Genomic DNA, 14,388 nt, shown 5'->3' with positions numbered 1-14,388 from the left:
TCCGCAGATGCAAAAGGAGATGGTGAACAATGTACACAACGGCCGTAGAGACGGCATCCATGCTGTGGCAGAGCCGCGAGGACAGCAATATCGAAACGAGAGACACATCGGCCTTGTGCGGCAGCCGTCCTGCTGTCAATGCCACCTCGTAAAATCTGGAGCTGCTACAGTTGAGGCACGGTGCGGCTGTGTCGCAAAAGCAGTATTGGTCTCTACAGAATCAAGTCTACCAAGCCATTCGCTCTTGCAGTCGCCGCTGCTGGGTATCATATCCTCACTCCGTAAGCCAAATCAAACCCCCCTCGCTTGCGCTGCGTAGCAACGAACCTCGCGCCACCTCTTAGAAGCCTGCGCTGTCAAAGCATTCCATAGAGCAGTCGTCGCTGCAGGGCATTCCAAACCAAACCAAAGCAAAACGCCATCGCACACACGGAGAGCCGCATGCGTCGCAAAGAGCCAAGTAAAGCGCATCTATCACACCTCAGCATCATGCTCGCCTCCCAAGGACTCGAGTCCGCTTACCACATCCACACCTCCATATCACCCGTCCAGTCACCTCAGCCCCCTAACGACGCTCCAAGCGTGGCGCGCCCTCGCGATCCTCATCCTTCTTGTTATGCTTGTTGTGCTTAGGCTTGCGCTCAGACCTCGCCTTATCCTTCGCAGCCTTCGCCTCCTTCTCCTTCTGCTCCTCCGCCTTGCGCTTCTCCGCCTCCTTCTTGGCCTTCTTCTCGTCGCGGCGTGTTTGGTCCGCACACTTCTGGCAGTCTGTGCCCTTCATGTGGACCTCGAGGTGGCCGGACCGGGTGCACGTCACCTGATGGTCTGCGCAGACGCCGCCGTGACGGGACTGGAGGTTACCGCGATTGCAGCCGCGGTAGGAGCAGTGGTGGTTGCTCAAGTAGTTGACCATTGTCGCGGTTGTGAGGAGGGGTCGTGTTTGGGAGGGTTCTTTTGGTCGGGTTGATTCTAAGGTGTGGGAGGTGGTGATGTTGGTAGTTACTTGGTGGTGGTGGTGGTGGTGGTGGCGATGTTGAGATTGTGTCTGGTTCTAGGAAGAGAGTCGAAGTGTGCGCTCAAATAGGAAGCAATTCGTGCAGTAATCTAGAGTGGATTGCAGGCGAGAGGCACGTCGGTGAATGCGACTTCTCTCACATGATAATGGCCGTGCACGGCCTTGAACCCTGATGCTATGCGAGTGCTGCCTTGAAGGGCATCGTTCACCAGATGATGGGAGAGCGCTTCGTAGTAGTACGCTTCTAGCTTTGACAACTCGACCAGACGTGACAGGCTGCGGCGCTGGAACTAACCTAGGAAGTGGCTGCTATGGTGCTAACATTGGACGTTGGTGTCGTGCGACGTGTGACTTGATACGGAAGGCACATATTCATCGAGATAGTGTACACTTTGGAATTTGTGGTAGCATGCTCTACGTACAGACAAGCCTTGCAACAGCTGATCATTCCCCTACAAGTAGACCCGTAGACACACTCTTGCTCAGAAAGCACAGTACTACGCGATATCCTCACTCGAGTCCTCCTCACCTGGCTCTTCTTCCTCTGAATCTCCCTCTTCTGAGCATGTGTCCAAATCAGTGTCGTCGCTCGAGTCCGACTCCTCAGCATCACTGCTATCCTCTTTCTCCGAGTCTGTGTCTGGCTCCCAATCAGCCCTTCCATCGTATGGACTCCAATCACCCTCATAGTAGTCACGCAAGAAGTATCTCAGCACGCTAGCCTGTGAGTCGTGATCATCCCACTTCTTCGGGAACATCTCCGCATACTGCTGGAGGAAGTAGTTCTTCTTGTAGAAGCAGTCCCTCACGTCTTGACGTTCCTGCGATCCTTCAGGATGCTTCGCTGCTAGTTCATGAACGAGATGCTGGCGAAGAATCTTGTTGTCTGCGTACTTCTCCTTGACGTAGTGATTGTCTTGGATGAAGATCGGGTAGTCGTATAAGTAGTAGAGAGGCACTGTCTGCGAGCCGTCCCAGTCAATGACACCCGTGAGCTTTGGAGCCTCATCGTCCTCGCTCGAGAAATGCCAAAGCAGATTCTGCATGTCGAAATCGCCGTGGAAGAGCACGAAGGGGGCGCCGCAGATGCGAGCCATCGCCTGCTGCTTGTCGAAGTACTTCTTGACCTCCGGACGAATCTCTGCGCATCGCTGAGCACACTCGTCGCAGCATGTGAGGCATTTGCTGACGTCCATGAGGCCGTAGAAGTACTCTTCGATCATCTTGTACGGTCCAATACCATCACAGTAAGCATCAAACCCGTTCTCCCTGCTCGGCCCAATCCCACTCTCGGTCAGTGATCCAATCACATCGAACTTGAGAGAGGCCAGTTGCGCCTTGACGTCTGCCACCTGTGAGATCACAGCCTTCTTATGATCGAGCGACAGGTCATGCCAGATCTTTTGAAGTGCGACTCCTTCCAAAAGCTCCATGAGTATGAAAGGCGCTCCGACCACATGGTCTGAGTTGTAGTTCACGAAGTAGACCTCTGGCACCGGGATGGAAGTATGTTTTTTGACGTATCGCATGGTAGCAACTTCGCTTTCGGCAAAGCCCAGCGATTGCTTCCCGAGCAGGAAGCGCCCTATGCACGTCCAGCCATCCTCGAAATGAAGTGTTTTGACTTCGTGATAGGCACCTTGAGCAAGCTGTTCGACCCTGATACAATGATCATGTCCGCCGGGTAGGTAGTAAGTCGCGATGTGCTTGATGGCCTCGTAGTTGAGTTCGAGTGGTATGTCTCCGTCGTCGTCATCGTCGCTCGTGTTGGAGTCCGAGTCACCGCCTTCCGCTGTCTCGAGTTCTCCTGTCTCCACGGCGACATCTTGTTTCCCCATGGGTATCACCGCATCCACTGGAGGGCGTAAACTCGCGAATTCCACTTCAAGTGGTGTGAGGTGTGGTGAAGCAGATGATGCTTGACTTGTGGTCATCTCGTTTGTGATCTTCCGGATGTGGAATGGGCAGGTGTGACGAGTGCCGATGTGAGATATTGGGATTGTCCTTCTCGAATGTTTATACTAGCGGTGTCCAAAAGGTGGTGGTGTTTTGTGAACAAGTCTGCCAGTGTTTGTCAACAATCGGAAGTTGCATGAAGCAAATATTTTCTCCTTCCCGACACATGACTCACCACATTCACTTCATTCACCACCACCACCCACCAAAAAAACCGAGACAATTCACTCACACGCATCAACGCCATCATGCACATTGACAATCTAAGCGCTAAACGCTACCCTATACACATGCGTGCAAAGCGGTAAGGTAGCTACACCATAGCTGCGATAACATGCCAAATCAACCCTACAATACCATGATACCTGAAGTATCAATCATAGTCTTCCTCCCATAGCCCCTTCGCAACCCGTTCGTGCGCGGCATCCATCTCGAGAAGCTCTCAATCAAATTACTCATCAAAGAACGCCCTGGTCATGCATGTCAAAAGAGTCAAAAGCAGTGTTCCCTCTCGCGTGTACGCTGTGCAATTCCTGTCTCCCGCCATTAGGGTAATCGTAAAGTAGTAGCTCTGCCTTGGTATCGCTGCGTCCGTGCTGATGATGTGTGTCTGCTCAGTCTGTACAGATTTACATTGGCGCCTGTTGACGAACGACTGCGGTCCCGTTGGTGCACTAAACGAGTCGCGCGACCGAGGGCAGCCGTTGTCGAAGGCAAGCTGCATTGGGGTGTGGTATTTCCCGGATTTCATGTGGCTCAGATGTCGTCCAGCATGCCGTGGTTGAAGTCGGCATCTGCACTCGCGTTGCCAGTTGGCTCAAGACCGCTCATTCTATCACCGGCCTTGTGGCTGAAAGTGCGCGACAATCGGTTCTCGTCACCATTCGGGCTGCTGACATCGATGTCCCGATCTGCGTATTGCTGCTCAAGCGTGCTTTCGTCGACAAAGGTAAAGCCCTTGAACTGGTTCTGCATCGTTGGACTGAGTGGTGTGCTGTCAGTGTTGACACCACTTGCCAGGGCTGCAGCTCTGGCGTTCAGTGACGACGAATCAGCACCAGCGTTCAAAGCGTTGGTAAACTCCGGGTCGAAGTTGCTCGTGTCGAGCTCTCCCTTCAATTTCGGCTTGAATGGTGGGGCAGTCTGCTTCTTGCTAAGAGCATTCCAGTCAACATCGGCGAAGAACGGGTGCGCCATTAACTCCTCCGCATCAGCTTTCGCTCCAAGGCGGTGTGAGGGGTTCCTGTTCAAGAGACCTTTGACGAAGCTTCGCCCTTCGGCCGACAGAGCGTCTCTGGGGAAGCGAACCTTGCCAAAGGCGATGTTCTTGTACATCTGCTGGGTATCCTCGGCATAGAATGGTGACCATCCACAGCACATCTCAAAGACCAATACACCTAATGACCAGAAGTCGACCATCTTGGTGTAACCTTGCTCGTCAAGTAGCACTTCGGGTGCCAGATACTCTGTTGTGCCGCAGAAAGTGTTGGTTGTGTCGTTTTTTGAAAGGTTGGCCTTCGATAGACCAAAGTCACAAAGTGCAATGTGACCGTTGGCGTCTAACAAGATGTTCTCCGGTTTCAAGTCGCGGTACACGATGTCGTGCTGGTGAAGGTGTCGGAGAGCAAGGATGAGCTCCGCAATGTAGAACTTGGCTCGCTCTTCCACGAAACGTCCTTCTTTCTGCAAATGCCAAAAGAGCTCGCCTCCAGACATGTAGTCCGTGACAAGGTAGAGATCCGCAGCCGTCTGGAACGAGAACTTGAGGCCAACAATAAACGGCGAGTCGGTGGTGGCTGTCCTGACAAGGATGTTTCGCTCGCCGATGGTATGCTGAATCTCCTTCTTCTGGACGATGACCTTCTTCGATAGCACCTTCATCGCGTATATGCGCTTTGTGTCCTTCTTCCTCACTTGGAACACTTGCCCAAACGTGCCCTTGCCAATCAGCTTCAGGATCTCGAAGTCATCCGGGCCAAATGTCTTCTTGCCTGCCACATGAAACGCGATCCGCAGATGGATCTCGCCTGTCACTGTTTCTGTGATGCCTTCTCTTGGCTGAAGCTTGTACCAGTCCTCGTGTTGGTGCTCGTAGTCGTTCAAGTCGATGGGCAACCTGACGTGGCCGATAAATGCCTCATTGTTCACTCGATCGTACACCGATATGTCCAGCTCGTTGTTGTCACCCACGACATCAAAGGTCGCTCTGTGCCTCCAGATGGGATCGGTAGTCTCGTTCTTGCCAGCCTTGTTTTGCGATCCTCGCCGTAGATCCGCAATGTTCGTGGAGCTGGTCTGTCTACTTCGTAGTCCGGGTATTGCCATGGGTGCGCCTGAACCGCTTCCTATCCGCTTCATAGCCACACCCCTCGCCAGGCTCTCTTCTGCTGGACCGTTCTCCACAGCTGTGTCCATCTCGTCCTCTTTCGGTCCCCCTGAGATGTCCTCATTCGCCTGAAATATGCAAACCACGTATGGGTCTACTGAGGGCTTGAGTCCTCTTGCTTCTTCCACGGCAATTTCCAATTGTCCCCGTGTCTGACCGACCGTGGCTGCTGCTGAGCCACCCGAACTCGATCGGCTCGATTTCGCAGCTTGAGGGATTTCGCCGGCATCGTCTCTTCTGCCCGCGTGCGAGAGCGAGCGCGGTGTGTGTGGAGGTGTGTTCTGAGGTTCGGCCTGCGTCAGCGCCTTGCTTTCCTTTTCCGTTGAAGCAGAAGGAGAAGTGGAACGCGCAGCAACAGAAGGACTTGCGGGTGCAGTGTCTGAAGGTTCAGAAGTAGAAGGATTGGAGATGTGGGCAGAGACCGCAGGCTTAGTGACAATTGTGTTAGAGGGCGCGGTAGTCAACGTGCTTCGACGCAGCGAAGACGGCATGCTCGGCTGGCTCTTCCGTCTCTCCGCCCATGAGCGTTTGCGGGAGACTGGTTGAGCTGCTGCCGGTTGCGTGCCTTCTATGCTGGCCTGGGCATCGCTCATCGCGAGGAAGGAAGAGGAGTTGGATAGTGGAGGCGTGGGAATGGAAGCCTGCGCGGTCTCTTGGTGCTGGTGGAGGTGGGAGGACTCGGGCTGTTTTCGCTCGTGGGGCAGCAGTGGCGGCGACTCGATGTGAGAGCTGGATGCAGCACTGCGTGGCGAGCTTGGTGCAGTGGGCATTTGCATGCCGCCTGCCAGCGCCTGCGACAACGCTGCCACAGCCGCGCTCTCTTCTTGCTGCTGCTGCTGCTGCTGCTTGGGCTCGTCCTGAGGAGGCTGCTCCTGCTTCTCCTCTGACGACGGTGCGGGGTCGGGATCAGAATTTGCGGAACTCGAAGTCCCACGAAATGAATCACGTACTTGACCAAAATAGCTGTTGAGTAGTCCAGGAAGTCTCTTGTCGGTATGGAGGTCTGGACGCGGCGTCGCAGTGCCGTTGGGTGGCGTGGATGCCCCGGAGCCGATATGGTCGTGGTCCTCGTCATGCGTCTTGCTGTGAGTCGCGGCTAAGTCAGCGTTGGCCATTGTGATAAAGTCTGAGTTGCATGAGATGGCAGCGCGTGGGCGGTGGTGGTGAATGCGGAGCGGAGATCGACATGTAACACAAGATAATGACAAGCGGTGCACAGGGAAGGTATCGAAGTATCACGGCAGAAATGCAAGCAGCTCGATGTCGAAATTGGGGGTTCTGCATGCGGACCGAAACGCTGCCGAAGTCCCCATGATTGACACGAGAATGATCGGAGTGATGATGTCTGGCGGCAGATGTTTCGCCTACGAGTGTAGTTTTGGTCGTCGCTCGCTCGGAGATTGCAATATACAGATGATGGCATCGTGTATAGCTGGGGCTGTGCGCAGGCGAGCGATGGACGGCGCAGATGCTGGTGAAAGAAGCTCTCTGGATTACGAAAGCCAAGCAAATGACTGGTTGCCAGGGCGAGGCGCGACGTGCACATTGAACGCGAGACGTGACAGTAGGCTTACCCATGCGTCAAGGACTGTCGCAGCAGATCCGCGGCGGTGTGTTGCCCGAAGTGGCCGTCGTGGGCCGCCATGCTGCTGCTGCTGCTGCTGCTGCTGCTGCTGCTACTGCTGCTGCTGCTGCTACTGCTGCTGCTGCTGCTACTGCTGCTGTTCTCGCCAGCCAGCAGGATGTTGGGTTGCGGTGAGCGATCGATGGGCGGGACGCTGGTGGTCACGGTGGTGGTCGAGAGGGTGGGCACTGCTTGGGAGCTCTTCGTCTTCAGATGTCCAGGCCGGCGGCCTCGTCGCTGGTCGTGGTCGGTATCGGCCACAGTGTGAGCGCGTCCTGCAAGAGGACACTCGCTGCGGCAGTCTCCAGAAACAGCGTGCTTCGACTCGATCGGCTCCTCGGTCGGTGGAGTGTTCACGGCGGGGTCGTCGTCCTCGCGATTGCGATTGCTCGATCGTCCGTGTTTGCGGCAGTTTTGGTGAGTCGGTGAAGGAGTAAAGGACGTCGGCCGCTTGCAGCAGTCGATTCAGCAGAGCTAACGAAACGGAGAATTCGTCACCAGTTGGGCAGGCAAAACGACTCTGGTGCGATCGCCGGACGGATCTCCAGTGCCAGACTCCACGGGCAGAAGGGCGCTGCACGTGGGTGGCGGGTAAGGTAAAGTCTAATCAGCGTCCAAGTTCGAGATGTCGCCGGAGTGATAGGCCGGCAGGCTGTCGATACTTTGTAGCAGACCTGACTCTCTCATCGTTTGTCCGCCTGGACCAGGTCACTACTTGGAATGCTCAGCCTGGCCAGCTCTGGAAGAGCCGCCCCATGCAAGGAACCCTTATCGCACGCCCATAAACACCTGGCCGGAGCATCAAATCACTCGCATCGGCAGGGCCGTGGATACGGAACTGGGACAGCCTCAATTGGCAATCACCGTACTCTGCCCTTTCCTTCCCTGTGCATACGGTCCGATCGAAACACTCCCGATGGCAGCGCATTCATTCGACGTGCAAGGTCATTTCCGTCGTGAGGCTGAGAGTGTCGGTCATCAGCTCTGTGTGACTGCCGCCATCTGTGCTAAAGACAGCCATGGTCGAGATCACGGGAGGTCTTGTTCAACAAAGAAGGATTAGATGAGCTGCAGACGGCCGACCCTGCGTTCCACAGCATGTCTGGAGAACCGGAGGCGGTCTCGCCTGCACAGAACACATCGCAAAGCGTGGAGTAGCGTCGCATTACCGATCTGCTGGAATCCTCGTCTCACCGTGATACAAACAAAGGGTTCCAGAATGCGGTATCATGCAGCCTCCCACCTGTCCTGTAGGCGTGCAGAGGCGACCAACGTGAGCGTGGGTAATACATCGAGAGGCGGTGTTCGTTCACATGTGCGTGGTGAAAGATACCTTCATGTGCTGCAATGTGGCGGTTGTGCTACTTCATCACGATCTGAGACACCTCTCACAGCCAAGGACCCCGACCATCGTGTGACTTCCTATACCGTACTGACAGCAACATGTAGCGACCCGTACAAAGTCACAGGTTCCTGTGTAGCATGTGAGCTATACGCTTACTAGTCAGCTTCGTACGTCCCGATGAATTATTCTTGGTCTCCTAGCAGATCTTGCGATTGAACTTGACGATCTCATGAAGTTTGCGAGAGGTGTGGAGATTAGCAGATATGTCATTATACTTCTCAAGACTTCTCAGATACATCATATCATTCCTGTCGTATACATATCCACCCATATCTACAACTTGCTAACAGCCTCCTTGCTAACCTTCATCCTCGCCCTTCCATTGCTCAGGCAAACCTTCCCACTCGACTTCACCTTCGTCTGGAACCTGACATTCTCCCAGCCCTCACCGTCCTTGTCGCCAAGCGCCCAAATCTCCGTCACCAGCACATCACCCGGCTTGACCGGCGATGCGAATCGTGCCGCGTACTCCTTGATGCTTCCAGGCTCGTTGTTGCCAAGCATCTTGACCAGAGCATGAGCTGTGGAGTTCCACGCATGGAGACCGTGAGTGATAACGCCCCCAAACCCCATCGCCTTGCCCGGCTTAGGGTCAATGTGCAGAGGGTTGTAATCGCCATTCAGGCGGTATAGGATAGGAGTCTCCGCACTCGTCGGATTCTCATGCACAGCAGTCGGCTTCTTCCCCTCGGGCGGGGGGAAATTCTCCGTCTTAGGGCCCTTCGGCCCTCCCCAATTGCCCTGTCCGACGAAGAACGCACTCCCAATCACACTCACATACACCTCCCCACTCTCCTTGTCCACAATATCAATCTGCGTCTCAAGGACCGTGCCAGGCTTGCCCTTGTCGTAGACGCCCACGACCCTGCTGCGGGACTCGAACTTGCGGCCGGCGGAGGTGACGGGGAGCGGCTTGTGGAAGAACATCTTGCGTTCGCCGTCGAGGACGCGTTTGGAGTCTAGTTGGGGGACGCCGGGGATGGAGGGGCGCGAGGCGTGTTGGGCCGCGTAGAAGTCGACGACTTCTTGTTGGGTGTTTTTGAAGGGGAGGATGGCGGCGTAGGTTGGGAAGACGGCGAAGTTGGGGTGGAGTTCCTGATGCTGATGTTAGGTATGATATGTAGGTTGAGAATTGCTGACTTACGTAGAGGTAGTGGAGTTCCTCTGCTGTTGCGCCGATGGTTGCGGCGAAGAGGAGGACATCACGTCTGGATTATGGTGGTGAGCTGCGTGTTTCGGGATAGAGGTGGGCTGTACTTACTTGAGCCATGACACCTCGACGGGTGCGCTCTCGTGGCCTGCTCCTGGGTTCTTTGACGACATCCTTGCTATGAGAGAGAGATGGAAAGGTAAAGACAACTTACACACATACAGCAGAGAAGATGTATGGCGGTGGTGTGCTAGCCAGGATACTCGTTGCCGTGGAGTTCAATCTGGGGCAGCTGGCCATCATGCCGAGGTTGTTCACCAATTGCCGTCGGCTCACATGTCACGCATGGATCTTACGTACGGGACATGGATTGACTATGCGAACACCTGTGGATCATCAAAAGACATGTGAACGAGCAGATCAATTCGTTTGTGCAGTCATGTCGATGCTGAATGCTCGATGCTGAATACAAAGCTCTCCTGCGGAGGTGCAAAGCCGATACCTGCTTCATCCCCCTCAATGCCATGCGTCCCAATGCATTTTGGTATCGCCTCCCAGTCGCTATGCAGATGCAGACCGCTGACCTCCGGCCCCCTCGCGATGTTATGCATTGAAGATGCATCCCCAACAACTCCGTTAAGAACAAAGAGCATCGCTTCTCATTCGCCCTCAGAGCTACTGCCCGCTTTCGAACTACTCGATGCATCCATCACATCTTGAACGCGGACTTGAGCTTCCCCACTGCCATCAGTCTTCAGTACCTCATCCGCCTTCTGCACGTCCAGACTGGTGCCGACATCTTGAACATCCTTGTTCAACTGCTTCGACCACAATGCGACGTACTTGCCCTTCTGCCGGAAGAGCTCAGCATGAGTTCCGTGTTCCACAATCTCTCCATCATGGATGACCAGGATCTGGTCCGCATGTTGGATTGTCGAAAGTCGATGTGCAACGACGAAGGTTGTACGGCTGGCGCTGAGACGCTTGAAGGCGAGCTGGATCGTGGCCTCGGTCTCCGCATCGATCATGCTGGTCGCTTCGTCCAGCAGTACAATCTTCGGCTGCCGAAGGATAGCGCGAGCGATGGCGACCCGTTGCAGCTCACCACCGGACAGCTTGACTCCACGCTCGCCAACCTTGGCCTTGTAGCCGTCTGGGAAGGACTCAATCTTGTCGTGTATTGCCGCTGCTCTACACGCTTCCTTCACCTCCTCATCCGTGGCGTCCAATCGTGCATACTTGATGTTCTCCATAATTGAGGTGTTGAAGAGGGCTGGATCTTGTGGTACCATTCCGAATGAGTCGCGAAGACTATCCAATGTGACGTGACGGATATCCTGCCCGTCGATGCGTATCGCACCGTTCGTAACGTCATAGTATCTGTAGAGAAGCTTAAGAATTGTCGACTTCCCGCCCCCTGTCTCTCCAACAAGCGCGATGGTTTGGCCGGCTTTGATTTCGAGGTTGATGTTCCTGAGAGTCGACTTACGCGGATCGTATGAGAAATCGACATTCTCGAATGTAACAGTGCCCTCCTTGATCTCAATGTCCTTTGCCTCCGGCTGCTCATTGACGAGTGGTTTTGTCGTGAGAAGCTGAAGTAGTCTTTCCGAATCTGTCAACATCGACGTTATCTTTCGGATCGAGTAGGACACGCTTCGAAGTGGTGCCTCGACTGAACTCCAGTACATGGAGAGGGTGACGAAGTTGCCGACTGGCGCAGAGCCCTGAGACACTCTGTAAGCAGCTAGGGACATCGCTGCCAAGCGACCTATAAGCATGATACCAGACTGGAAGCCTCCGCCAAGGTAGTAAGCCAGATAGTACCGCCACTCTGCGAGGTTGAAGGCGACTACAGATTCATCATAGCGGATAGATTCATATTTACCGCGATTGAAGTGCGAGACTGTCGACCAGTTGTTGATGGCCTCGTTTTGCACTCTGCTCTCGTTCAGCCAAGCGCTATTGAAATCTCTGCGTTGCTTGATACTCCAGGCAGTAACCTTCGCTCCAATCCAGACGTAGCTGATGCCGATAGCGAACATGATGACCGACATGTAAACGTCGAAGAGGATGGAGACATACACAAAAGCGACTGCCAGGTCAAAGAACATCGGGCCAATGTCGAACAGCATGTAGCTGAGGAGATCCTGAAGAGTCGAACCCTGATCGATGACTCGAATGAGCTCGCCCGAGTTCTTCTCGTTGTGAAAGTGCATGTCCAGATCCATGATGTGTTGGAAAGCAGTTGTTGCAATCATTCGATGTCCATATTGGTTGACAGGCATTTCTGCCAGGGCCTTTAGCAGACCGATGCCCACTCCAGAGCTGAGGGAAGTGTAAAGCATCCATAAACCCAGGGCACGCCACGGAACCACTCCGGTGCCATATGCTTCAGTAAGCTCATTGACCACGATACCAACTTGACGAGGCACCAGGATGTTGAGCGCGCGGTTCATAAAGATGCATACGCCAATTGTAACAAGGCACGCTTGCACAAGCCTGTTCTTGCGTGGCAAGAGCATGGGTATAAAGATATTGAACTCCTTGAGATAGGCGAACCAGCTGCCAGATTCCTGAAGGCGTTGCTTTTGTTGCGCTCTGAGCTTCTTGTCCTCCTCCGGCTCTTCGGAATCAGAGTCGAATCCATCGTCGCGTTCCTCATTGTCGTCACCAGTATCGCCATTCTCACTCGCAAGCACACTGTCGCGAGGCGAAGTGATCGGCTTTGTCCTTGTGCCGTTGGTAGATGCCTCGTGTCCATTCGCTGCCAAAAGTGCCTCGCTCTCATCGTCGAGTCGGATGCTGCGCTTGCGATCACTCAGGATACACCAGCTGGCCAGGATACTGAGGGCCACAAGCGCGGCAGATCGCAGGACGCAGATTGACATACGCCCTTTGGCGTAACCATCCTCCGGGATCCTGAGGCCTTGAAGAACGATGAGTGGAAAGTCGAATGCCAGCGCAATCAGCCATGCGCCCAAATATGGATGCCAAAGTGGATGCTCGTTCTCAATAAGCCCGAGGCTGAAGCAGCCATGCAGTACGAATGATGCGAAGAGGTAGATGACATAGTCTTGTGCTGGAGCAAAGGTGCTATCTTGAAATGCCTGAGTGATGGTCGTTACTGCTTCTGCGACCACTGTTGCCAAGATCGTGAGTTGGAGTGCGGAGCTGCCGTATCTCCGTAGAGACAATTTCCCGCGTTTTGAAGGTTCCTGTAGGAGACATGTTGCTGCTGTCTTGGCAGATATGAAGTAGGTGGCCGTTGCGACTGGCGCAATGTAATGCAGTACGGGCAATGCCAGCGCTGCCGATGCGATTGATGCCATGCTGATGCTGTTGGTGATGTTCATTGTTCCGCCGTTGATTGCGCTTATATGATCGTAGTGTCCGCCCTCATTGTTTGCTACGACACATGTCTCAAGCGTTGATAGGCCTCAAGCACAGCCGTCTTCAACCGCCGCCGTCATCGGGAGTCAAAAGTTCTACAGTGGTTAGCAAACAGATGGGTTCAGGTTCACCGAGAGGCTGCTTGAGTCACCGGCCAAACGAGGGCCAAGTCTTGCTTTTAGCAGAGAGGAATTGAATGGTGGCGTTGAACGCACAAAAGTCGTGCCCTGCGAAAAGGCTATCGTGAGGCCTGGCCTAGTAATAGAGCTGAACTACTCTGATGAGCCAGAGATCTGCCGCCAGCTCATGCACCATGACCGTGCCTTCGCTTCTCACGGGGGGCGGTCACCATTCGGTGCTTCCAGGCGATGCCCTGTCGAGCGTAGACGTCCATCGTATGGGGCATGACGAGCGTGACGAGCTCCGTAGAACTGCGACTGGGCCGCTAGCAATAGACTTCGGACGTGAATCCTTCCACCGCTGCATGGCAAAGCAGGATTGCAGTGCCGTCGTGTGGTCCTGTGCGCGGGGCTACAACATTACCACGCAAGGAGAGACATGTAGTGCGGCAGTGGGATGCATCAAACAAGTCGTACGCGACGACCACCGGATGGCGGCGGTGAAGCACGACACGATTCGATGTAAGACTTTGCGCACCATGTCACGCATGACTCCTCGGCTGCGGAACAAGAGGCGCAGCCGCGTGGCTGATGTTAGTCTAGCCGCCGACCCATGCCGTCGGTATCTGCAGCCAACTTCTCCTGGGCCATATCGACGTTGCGTTCTGTGGCATGCATATCGGCGTGCGCGAAGGGAGACCGCAACATCGTCTTTTGCGTGCACATAGGAGCTGAGGTGCGCTGACATGCCACCACTGAGGCGGGACGTAGGGCGACGGGGCAATTCAGCGGCATGAGCGTTCAGGGACGGCAGGAGAAGACATGGCTTGGAAGGCACAACAGGAGAAGACATGGCTTGGAAGGCACAATCGGAGAAAGACGAGCACCATGAAAGAGCAGGAAACAAGATATGAAAGGAGAAAAAAGTGATCTGGAAAGTTTGAATGCGTTGTACTATACATGTCCACCCAGTGGACTTCCCAGTATTGGTACAAAAGCCTTATCTTCGTTACTCGTACAAGTCATGCCGCAAAATGCTCCGGCGAGGGCTACCTGGCCACTCGCAACGCTTGTTGTACGCCATTCTATGACCCACCCGAAAATGCGAAGACCCGAACACCCCGTCCTGTAAGATCCGCCCAGAAACAACAAATCGCCGCCGCTATGCAAGTACATACCGATCAAGTGCGACAAGCCAGCTTGGGGCTAGGAATTGGAGAAAGCTCTACAGCAGAGTCGTAGGGGGAGTCGGAGTATTTCTCGACGAAATCTTCAATCGGCTGAGCCGAGAAATAATCATCGCCGAGCATGATGTGGCCTGGTGAAGGCTCGCGGTAGCC

General features: G+C 54.5%; 5 protein-coding genes across 5 annotated transcripts; all 5 read right to left on the bottom strand.

The window, feature by feature from the left end:
* Positions 1 to 565: 565 nt before the first annotated feature.
* On the bottom strand, positions 566 to 913 carry CLAFUR5_10477 (uncharacterized protein; the record flags this gene model as incomplete). Its single annotated transcript, XM_047909625.1, has 1 exon — positions 566 to 913. One exon carries the CDS (start codon positions 911 to 913, stop codon positions 566 to 568), a length of 348 nt encoding a protein of 115 aa, XP_047764234.1.
* Positions 914 to 1,512: 599 nt separating this feature from the next.
* On the bottom strand, positions 1,513 to 2,853 carry CLAFUR5_10476 (uncharacterized protein; the record flags this gene model as incomplete). Its single annotated transcript, XM_047909624.1, has 1 exon — positions 1,513 to 2,853. The coding sequence occupies one exon, from the start codon at positions 2,851 to 2,853 to the stop codon at positions 1,513 to 1,515; it is 1,341 nt and encodes a 446-aa protein (XP_047764233.1).
* Positions 2,854 to 3,727: 874 nt separating this feature from the next.
* CLAFUR5_10475 (Serine/threonine-protein kinase SCH9) lies at positions 3,728 to 6,472 on the bottom strand (the record flags this gene model as incomplete). Its single annotated transcript, XM_047909623.1, has 2 exons — positions 3,728 to 5,638; positions 6,098 to 6,472. 2 exons carry the CDS (start codon positions 6,470 to 6,472, stop codon positions 3,728 to 3,730), a joined length of 2,286 nt encoding a protein of 761 aa, XP_047764236.1.
* A 2,187-nt stretch (positions 6,473 to 8,659) lies between these two features.
* On the bottom strand, positions 8,660 to 9,709 carry CLAFUR5_10474 (putative dehydratase NIT22; the record flags this gene model as incomplete). Its single annotated transcript, XM_047909622.1, has 3 exons — positions 8,660 to 9,481; positions 9,531 to 9,594; positions 9,648 to 9,709. The coding sequence occupies 3 exons, from the start codon at positions 9,707 to 9,709 to the stop codon at positions 8,660 to 8,662; spliced, it is 948 nt and encodes a 315-aa protein (XP_047764235.1).
* Positions 9,710 to 10,195: 486 nt separating this feature from the next.
* CLAFUR5_10473 (Heavy metal tolerance protein) lies at positions 10,196 to 12,892 on the bottom strand (the record flags this gene model as incomplete). Its single annotated transcript, XM_047909621.1, has 1 exon — positions 10,196 to 12,892. The coding sequence occupies one exon, from the start codon at positions 12,890 to 12,892 to the stop codon at positions 10,196 to 10,198; it is 2,697 nt and encodes an 898-aa protein (XP_047764238.1).
* Positions 12,893 to 14,388: the final 1,496 nt, after the last annotated feature.

This window comes from Fulvia fulva, chromosome 7 (assembly GCF_020509005.1).
Source record: "Fulvia fulva chromosome 7, complete sequence".
In the NCBI taxonomy this organism is placed as follows: Eukaryota; Fungi; Ascomycota; class Dothideomycetes; order Mycosphaerellales; family Mycosphaerellaceae; genus Fulvia; species Fulvia fulva.
The sequence above is the reverse complement of the archived record's forward strand: the minus strand, read 5'-3'. Positions and strand labels throughout refer to the sequence as shown.